This window comes from Grammomys surdaster, unplaced genomic scaffold (assembly GCF_004785775.1).
Source record: "Grammomys surdaster isolate TR1022 unplaced genomic scaffold, NIH_TR_1.0 233, whole genome shotgun sequence".
NCBI classification, from domain to species: domain Eukaryota; kingdom Metazoa; phylum Chordata; class Mammalia; order Rodentia; family Muridae; genus Grammomys; species Grammomys surdaster.
This window is the reverse complement of record NW_021604678.1, coordinates 4,551,974-4,561,430: the sequence shown is the minus strand read 5'-3', so window position 1 is coordinate 4,561,430 and position 9,457 is coordinate 4,551,974. Positions and strand designations below refer to the sequence as shown.

The window sequence follows — 9,457 nt, the reverse complement described above, 5'->3', positions numbered from 1 at the left end:
CACCAGCTCCCCTGTGTATATGTGCACTTGTGTGTTGCCCCCAAGAAGGCCAGAGCCATTGGAACTCCTGGAGGAGTCGTGGGCTCAATTCAGGTATTTTGCAAGAGCACTTGCTCTCAACCACTGAGCCATTTCTCAGGTTCCCAATTTCTAGACATGTATTGGTCTTGAGAAACCAAACTCTTGTATATTTTATCTGAAGAATGTGCTTTGCAGAGCAGTCAGACCACTTTACAGACAGCCCTCTTCAAATGAGCTCTCTAAATGAGTCCTAATGGAAAACCAGAGGTTAAATTTCTGTAGCAGAAGTCTTCATTGCACGGCATTCCTGTAAATCCCAGACCACATTTTATAGTTTTCAGTAAGACCCAGGAGTAGCCTTTTTATAAAACCAAATACCAAAATCCTATTACTGATTCTTGACAATTTTGAGGAAAAACAAAAAGTCCAACCAACTTGAAGTCCTATTTTTATAGGAACACATCTTTAGATGGTTGCAAAAAAGGCAACAGAGGTTTCATTCTTCTCTAGATCAAGGTCACAGGTGACAGGCAGTAGCCATGGTCCATGAGGGATTTTTTTCTCTTACTAATACTGCTGACACCAGTGATCCCATACGGTTATGTACACACAGATCTTGTGAACATGCACTTATATTGCCGGGTTGATGCTGTGGTCAGGTTACTTCCTTGAATGCTCTTCTGTATGCCTGCAGCACAGCAGCTGTGGAGTCAGTTTCCCATCGTCCCAAGAGCCTCCAGAGGCTCAGTTCAGGAACCGGTGCCTTCACGGGCAGGGCCATCTTATCTTACCAGACTGTCCAACTTTGCTTATTGAGACACAATCTCTCAATTGAACTTGAAGCCTATCAATATAGCTAGGATGAGGAGGTGATGAATCTACCTGACTCCCTCCATCCAACCTAAGGTTATCTACACACCACCAACCCATTTTTTTTTCTCCCCCGAGACAGGGTTTCTCTGTGTAGCCCTGGAACTCACTCTGTAGACCAGGCTGGCCTCGAACTCAGAAATCTGCCTGCCTCTGCCTCCCAAGTGCTGAGATTAAAGGCGTGCGCCACCACCGCCCGGCCCAACCCAGCTTTCTTAATGTCTTGAATGTGAAATATTTACCCAGCCCTTTAGGTACCCCTTTAAATTGAATTAACGTCCACTTGGTTCATGATGAAAACAAGCCCCATGCATTCTTAAAGGTTTCCTGTCAGCACTAAAAAACAAAACACTTAACAGTAAGAGACTCTGCTTACTCATGTTAGTTGCCTAAAAAGGACATGAGCCTCATCTTAAAAAAAAGTAACAATAATGTCAAAATAAACCAGTCTGCTCTGAACTGTCTAGGAATGAATGCTGACACTGTCTGTTCATCCAACTAAGCCATGTCCACACTACTCAGCCTTGGTGGGCTCACATTTCTGTGGGTTTATCAACACTAAAGCAATTTCCAAAGTTGAAGGCATCTCAATGACCAAGTACATTCTCACCCTTAATTCTCAAATCATTTTCTTAAAAGTCATACATACCAAGACTTAACTGAGATTTTATTTCAAAAAGACTTTTATTCATTTTGATCAGGGGAAACGACAATCTCAATGTCAACGTGTCACCTAATTGTAAGCTTGAACTCACAGGCATTTCTTTCTCTGGATACTGAACCTATTAACAGAATGTGAAGTGACCCCCCCCCTCTTATTTTCTGGCTGCAAGTTGAAACAGTTCTTTTTAATAGCCAACACTAGTACCTGGCCAGAGGAAAATGAGGCCAAGGCATGGTAACTTGACAGCCTAGCAAGTACAAATATCATTGGAACAAAGTTGTAGGCATTTAAAAAAAGGTTATCAGTATAAAAAGCTTACACTGGTCTAAGACCAAGTACTCTAAACATGTACCCCAAATCCAGAAGTTTCTGTGGAACCATGGAGAGACCTCTAAGCTCAACATTTACTCAAAAACTCAAAGCCCCTATTACTCTTAAATCCTTAGTTTTTAATGCACTGAAAGATATGACTTTACACAACTCCATTCCTCTGCCTGAATAGCAAACTGCTTAGATCTATTTATTCGGCTCCGTGTACTACGGTGGGAGGGACTCACTACTGTTAACTTTGCTAAAACCTCACCCCACTACACCCAACCTTAGTGTATAATCCCAGATGGACTTGATGAAACCCTGGCTACCAGTGTGACAGCATTCTTCCCCTTACCTCTAATCCAACCGAAAAACCACCAATTCTTTAAGATTATCTGTGAATTACACATGGTTTGTCAGATAAGCACAAAGCAAAGACAGCCAACAAGTCCATCTCTAAGGTGATGGGATAGAAACAAGGGCATCATTTGTGCTCAGGCAGTGAGGTACAGCCCTAGCCCATCAAGGTGCTTCCCTTAGAACCATAATCTGAAAGCACACGAAGTGTCATCAATCACAACAGACTGTGTCAGTCTCCAGACACCCAGGGGGAAAACATTATTCAAAAGGTGTGAAAGTAATCAACAGAGAAATGAAGCATTAGACTTTAAAAGCACAGAAACCAGAAACAAGGGGATACCATGACCAGTTTCTTCCTGTAGACCAATACCCCTACAAAATAAGCTGTGCCTTAATTATTGCTTCTTTATAAAACTACATCTCCACAGAACTATGCAGTACCTGACGCAGAAAAACAATCACATAAGGAAGCATTTATTTGAGGTTTAACATGAAACCACACAAATAAAAATTTGTATAAACACAAGTCCACATTGAATCATAACACAGGTAGCAAAGGACAAAGTAAAAACAAAGGAACTAATTGGCAGCTATATACAGTTGGACACAATTGTGTCGTACACTACAGTCTTTTACAAAATAATCATCTTAGGTCAACAGAAGATCAAGCAATCTTCAATGTCGTCCTGTAAGATGGTTTCTTTACACCTCCTAAAACAAAAACAAAACACCCATTAGATGTGTGCAGTCCCCACAAGCTTGCAAAGGTCCACTTTCATGAACTGCTTTAAGTCCTCACTTCAATTAAAGATCACATGCGTATTCATCAGCAAGAATAGCCTGGGTATTGAAACTCACTGGAGTTCCAAAAATGACATGGAACAGATTTAATTTAGAACACGGGAATGCAATCTTCCCTGTTGTTGAGTCTAGTAGGTGTGGGCCAACTAGAAGCATCCCTAGTAAGCCAACTGGAATGCTACTACCAATTCCAGGTAGGTTTATAACAGTAACAATTGCGTTGTGCATATGATCTAGGTTGTAACAGTAACACAGTAACAATTGTGTTGTGCATGTGATCTTTAACTTATAGCCCAGATTTACAAGTTCTTGTTTTGGTTTGTAGATTTCACTATTAGCTATAAAAAGAAAAAGCAAGCATTAAATCTTAAAGAATGAACACTTAAAATGAGGCTCCACAATTGAAATACAACACTAAACAGAAGACCAAAATGATTAAGCTGTAAAAAGGCATTTATGTACTTTAACTCCTGTAAAAAACCATTTAAGTTAAGTTTAGACACTTAATCTCCAAAAAGATTAAAAAAGAAGCCAAAGTCTGAAGTTTTCCACTTTAATCTTTACGCTGGTACATGAAGTTGGAAGAGACCATACCACAGGACAGCGTTTTCTGGTGTATGCCTTGCGCTCTGCCCGCAACGTGCGACCCCCAGAGATAGACGTGGTCAGGGTGACACACGGCCTGCAATGAAGTTCCCGCTGGCGGGTACAAACAAGGTATAATGTCAGAGTTAGAAGACAACATTCTTGTTTTCCTTAAGTTGTACCCATTTCAGTACTTTACCTGTTAATAGTTCTAAAAAAGTTTAATTATTCCTCTACACCTCCTGGTACACAAAGCAAACAGAAAAACTCTTAAGTTTTTCTGCAATTCTAAAAAAGGTGAGGTAAAACTTTAAAGTTAAAGATCTATAGACACTTTAGGCAAAACAGGCTCATAAGCAATTAAACATTAACAACTTAGCAAGGACTACACAACATATTGTTTACTTATATTTTTCATTTGTCTATTGATCTTTAAATTAAATGATGATTGCCAATGTCTTCCTGTATGTCACACACACCTGCTCTCCCAGCGTCCTCCTTTAGTAGGGCTGGTAATTGTTCTGGTGATTGCCGCCCCCACGGGAAGCCTTGCCGTAAGTGCTCTGCTGACCTGCGTGGAAAGGATAGGAGCTTCACCAACAAAGTTCCCTAAAAACTGCTTTTCTAAACACAGCAAAAAATCTACGCATGCTGAACATTAAAACATCAAGCCATCTTAGTAAGTCAGCAATAGTCAATAGCTGTAAATCATAATTTAAAATAACCACCACTGTCTGTTATTCTCCTATGACTACACAACATGACTTAACTCAAAACATCTCAACAGGAAACTCATACACACAAGTTCAGAATGGGAAAGTACTTCACAATTGAGTTAAGTATTCTTACCGCTGTAGTCTGCATATCCCTGTCCATATCCATAGTTCCCATAGTTATACCCAGTATAATCATAGCCGCCATAGCCACTATAGTTCTGATCACCACCATAGGCACTATTATAATTTCCATATCCTTGATCATAATAGTTATTAAATCCTTGGTTCCAGTTTTGGCCCTGACCTGAAACAATGCACAACGATGGTTAGGAAACAATTGGGACTGTCCCAGTCCTACCACAAGCTGGCCCACTCCTGTCCCCTACGCTCGTTTAAAGACCTCCCCAAGTCAGCTTTAGAGGTTCAGTCTAGCTGGGTTTCCTTCTGGGTCATTTACCTACTGCTTCAGTCTAACACTCATCATCCCCAGAATGCAGTCTCACCTCTTCCGCGTCCCCTAGCACCACCTCTTCCACCAGCTGCAGCCCCTCTGCCACCTTTCTGTTGCTGCTGCTGCTGCCTGTACACTTCTTTGGGTTGTGCAACTTTGATTTCGCACTTCCCAGAACCTATTTGATGGTATCTGCTTTCTAACAGTTTCTTTACTGGCTCTTCATCTGTATATGTGATAAAACAGAATCCTCTTCTTTCATTTGTTTTTGTATCCATGGGAAGCTCAATATTTTCTATCTGAAATCAGGTATACAATCAAAACAAACCCACCAGTTAATCGAGATTATACAATGCCATAGGCTCTTTACAAACATCACAGAATTATCTACTGACCACCACTTTCTAAAAAGTTGTGTTATATCCTTTTACAGCATTCTCATACCCCAGAGGCTACCGACTGGTAAAACACTTTACCCCCTTGGGGCTTTGGCTAAATAAGATTAGACACTGGTTTCCACTACTGTATAGAAAGCAGCAGATAGGACACAGTAAGTGGAAGATACAGAGCAGTAGTTCAGTCCCATCTGTGAAGTATTAATGAATGCTACAGACTTGACCAAACACGACAATCAGACATGTATATGAACACAGCCCACCTCTCCAAAGGCTCCAAAGTATTCTTTAATTTGTTCTTCTGAAGTATCTGGACTCAATCCACCCACAAAAACCTTTTTAGGGGGTTCTTTCCCCTTTAAAGCTTTGGCCCTTTTGGGGTCTATCAATTTCCCATCCAGTTTGTGTTCTTTCAGTTCCAAAACCTAGAAGACAAGTTAGTTTGACAGGCACTTAAAAACCTAGAGCAATTTGCAAACAGCACAATAAACACAATGCAAAACATAGCCCTACCTTGTCCACACTAGCAGCATCCTTGAAAAGCACAAACCCAAATCCTCTTGATCTTCCAGTGACTGGATCTGTTTTAATAGTGCAGTCTACAACTTCCCCAAATCGAGACAAATATTCAGTCAGATCTTTCTTGCTTGTATCCCAGCTCAAGCCTCCAATAAACATTTTACTAGAAACAAAGTTATTTAAGAAAAATAGACTTAACAGTAACTTAGTGATTAAACAAATACAGGATAACTTACTCGCCAAGTGCAATGTTTTCACTACAAACACTAACATTTAGACCACAAAAATCTTAAGTTCACTTGCTCAAACCAACTGACTCGTTGCTCTCTACTATGCAAACACAAAACTTAAAAGAAGCCATTTAGAATCTGGTAGATGTCCTGCTCCGATTACTTTGGGTTGCAAAGCACAACTTTTACACCGAATCCCCACAACTTACGTAGACTTTTGTCCATAGCCCTAAAGCCAACTTGCTAACTAAAAAACTTTTAGTGCCAGTCGTCTGTATACTGATGCCCAAACCAAGTTTCCCAAACCTCCCCAGGAAAAGTCGCCCGAGCAGTAACACACAACGAAGAGGCGGCAGCAGCTGCAGCTAGTGGCGCACAGAGCTCGGCCCCTCCCCCCGCCGGCCCCACGCGGCGCCTGCGCACTCGGGACACCGACGGCGCCGCCCTCCTTCGCCAACCCCTCCTCCCTTCCCCCACCCACGGCGGGCCTCTCGAGTCACCCCATCTTACTTTCCACTAGTGGGGAAGCTACTGGGGTCCAGCGGGCACGCGGAGAATCGACTCGGGGAAAGACTGGGGACAGCGCGCGCGGCTCCAGAGGGACGAAGGGCGCGCGCGGGGCTCTGGGGGAGGGGAAGAGCGGAGCGTGCGGTACCCGTCATCCTGCTGGTTCTTGCTCGCGTTGATCTTGGATCCCTCTGCGAACTCCTCTATGTTGCTGTACTCATTCATGTCCTCCATGGTGGCGGAGCCGTCGGCAAGGGGGTGATGGCGCGCAGTCCGGGTCCCGGCGGCAGCGGCGGCGGAGCGTTGTATGGAGCTAGATTTAAAATGGCGGCGGAAGAGATCCGGCCGCCGCCTGCGCCCTCCCTTTATAGCCGCCCCGCCCGCCAATCGGGAGGGCTGCTGGGCGGTGACGTGGCGCTGGGTCCGACGCGCCCCCTGCCGGGAGGAGCTGGAAGCGAGCGAAGGGAGGAGCGGGGCGAGCTGCCGGGGAGCCCGCGGCCGCCAATGGGAGAGGCTGCGGGAGGCTAAAGTAGCGGGAGCGGAGGGGAACAATGGCGGCGGCACATGGGAGAGCCGGGGCGGGACTTCCATCGCGGTGCTCCGGGTGAGGAGCGAGGTCGCGCCGGGGGGCCGGGCTGAAAGAACCGGAGAATCAGTCGTGCAGGACCGATGGGCAGGGAATCCCGCGCGGCGCCGTTGCAGGGCCGCAGCCCCTCTTGCCTTGAGAGCCGTTTGCGTCGCGCGTCCAGTTCGGCTCAGTCCCTTGCTGCGCCCTCAGTCCCCCAGTGCGGAGCTGCTGCGGCGGCGTGCACCCCGCACCGCTTGCTGAAGCTGCAGCGCGCGCACCCGCCCGCCCTCCCGGCGCACGCGTGGTTTGTCCTCGCGCCGGCTGGAACCAGCCGAGCAGAAAGCAAGTGCGCGATGACCGCCTCCGTCCTGGCGGGGGCGGCTTTTCCGCCGTCGCCTCGGGGTGGTGGTGTCTGCTCGGGGGCCTCGGCTGCCGGATCTCCGCAGCCCGGGTCCGTGCGTTCTCCCAGGCTAGCTGAGGCCGCGGCGGAGGGCGGGGCCTGCTCGGAAGACTGACGATGTGCCAAGGCGCACGCGGTGGGCGGGGAAGGGGTCAGGTGCCGGGCAAGGCAAGGGGCACTCACGTCCCGGGCGCGCCACTCAAGGGACTCCGGTCTGCACGCGCCCCGGGCCTCCCGCGCGGGCTCCACCAGGCTGCGGAGGGCTGGCACCCGCGCTCCGGGCTCCGGGCTTGGGTGTTCGCGTCTTTGTTCCCGCCCACGCGAGGCCTATTTTGACGGATGGCGTTCGCGGCTCCCCGGCGGCCAATAGGCACGCGCGCCTTGCTTCCTCCGCCCCCTCGGATCCTGGAGCCCCGCCCCTACGACTGCCCACGTGGTCTGGGCCTGCGCCGCTCGCTTGCTTTTCGGGTGCAGTGCCCTGGGCGGCTTCCTCTGCAGTTGCGGGTCCGCGCAGTCGGCCTGTCTCCGCGCCCCTGGTTGCTCGCTGTCGCCAGCGCCCCGATTGTTGCTGGGTCCTCGGGAGCCCAAGACGCGCAGGCGGTGCTGCCCTCCTTACCAGCAAGGCCGAGCCCGCGCTAGCATCCGGCAGGGAAATGGTCGTGGTTTCCGTGCCCGCCGAAGTCACCGTAATCCTGTTAGATATAGAAGGTACCACAACCCCGATTGCTTTCGTGAAGGTGAGGGGCGGAAGGGAGCGGGGAAGTTACCTGTGCCTAAAAGCGTCTGAAAGAAATTTTAAGTGTTGCAGATTTTGCTCGAGAGGCTCAGGAGAGGTGGAATGGGGAAGAGAGGCTGCGGCGGTTTGCGGGGGTGCTTTTCCTCGCGCCTCCATCTTCTCCCCCGTCCTTGCTTTTGGTTAGATGGAGAAGGATAGGAAGAAGTGGAGGTGGTCTCAGCAATGGCTTGGGGTGGGGCAGGTCAGCTGGGAGGAGTAGGGGTGATTGGAGCGCCCCAGGCCTGGCAGGTAGGTGTGTCACCGGGTGGATCAGCGTCCACCATGTGCTTAAGGTTGAGGCCTGGAGAAGTAGTGGCCTTGGAGAAGTAGTTTTCCTTGGGGTTTAGGCCTTCCCAATGCAAAGGCTAAAGTGAAAGAGATTTTTAGTGGCTCGAGTATCTTGGGCAATAGCAATTGGCTTTCGCACCATCTCACTTGCGCTGGTTTTGAGACTGTAATAACACACCTAAATTCCGTTCGTTTTCATTAGAAAGCCATGAGATCTTGAAGCTTTTAATTGTCTACCCGGTTAACACCGTTTCACAGGCTTAGGATTTTGCTTTCTTCTATGTATTCAATTTATGCACCTGTATTAACTGCTGATATGATAGAATAATTGAGGGTAGTATAGGGGGAAAGTTGGGAAACCCATGGTCAGTAAACTGCAGCCTGTTTTAAGGTCTCTTTTGATTGTTTACTTTTTGCAATTGCCTGATTTTCTAGGTGTAAGTCATAATGTGTGTACACAATTTTAGGTCTCCAAATGTAACAGCTACTTTATTTAAGACAGGGTCACTCTACCACTCTGTGTAACCTGAGTTGGCCTCAAACTCCCATGTGCCACCAGTCTTGGCAACTGTTTCCTTCCTTCCTTCCTTCCTTCCTTCCTTCCTTCCTTCCTTCCTTCCTTCCTTCCTTCCAATAAGAATTATGGTGCTTTGGATACATAGCAAAGTCCTGGAAAAGTCTAGTTGACCATTTTGCCAAGATTTTAATTGTAGTAGAGACCAGTGGAAAAGTTCAAGACTGCCTAAATACAGATAATTGTGTCCACTTTGTTCTTGTTACATAATTAACTGCTTTGTTTGTGGGGATAGGGGGAGGTGATTGTCGGTCACTAGCTTTATTCTCTCTGTCTGCTGTCCATTAGGACTCCAGGACTAAATGACAGCCTAGGTCACAATGTGGCCTTAGGTATGTATCATTTTTGGAAAGTTGATTTGTTGAATAAGATAAGCTCATACAAGTCATCGTGGAAACAGTAAAGCCTCTCCCCTGTCCCC

At 47.2% G+C, this 9,457-nt stretch overlaps 2 protein-coding genes across 4 annotated transcripts in view; one reads left to right on the top strand and one right to left on the bottom strand.

Moving 5' to 3' along the window:
- Positions 1-2,680: 2,680 nt before the first annotated feature.
- Hnrnpdl (heterogeneous nuclear ribonucleoprotein D like) lies at positions 2,681-7,131 on the bottom strand. Of its 2 annotated transcripts, XR_003712218.1 has the most exons (8): positions 6,580-7,131; positions 5,689-5,857; positions 5,439-5,600; positions 4,833-5,079; positions 4,463-4,633; positions 4,093-4,184; positions 3,623-3,727; positions 2,681-2,938 (listed from the first exon to the last, which is right to left on the bottom strand). XR_003712218.1 is itself a non-coding variant. In XM_028773710.1 (7 exons), exons 1-6 carry the CDS (start codon positions 7,020-7,022, stop codon positions 4,114-4,116), a joined length of 1,263 nt encoding a protein of 420 aa, XP_028629543.1. In that variant the 5' UTR covers positions 7,023-7,131; the 3' UTR covers positions 2,681-2,938; positions 4,093-4,113. The 2 variants fall into 2 exon arrangements, 1 of the variants encoding a protein (XP_028629543.1); XM_028773710.1 differs by lacking the exon at positions 3,623-3,727.
- An 808-nt stretch (positions 7,132-7,939) lies between these two features.
- Positions 7,940-9,457, top strand: part of Enoph1 (enolase-phosphatase 1) — a 29,046-nt gene continuing 27,528 nt past the window's right edge. For both annotated transcript variants that reach the window (XM_028773740.1, XM_028773739.1), the window contains exon 1: positions 7,940-8,136. In XM_028773740.1, coding sequence (XP_028629573.1) covers positions 8,053-8,136 — 84 coding nt within the window. In that variant the 5' untranslated portion in view covers positions 7,940-8,052. The remainder of the gene's footprint in view (positions 8,137-9,457) is intronic.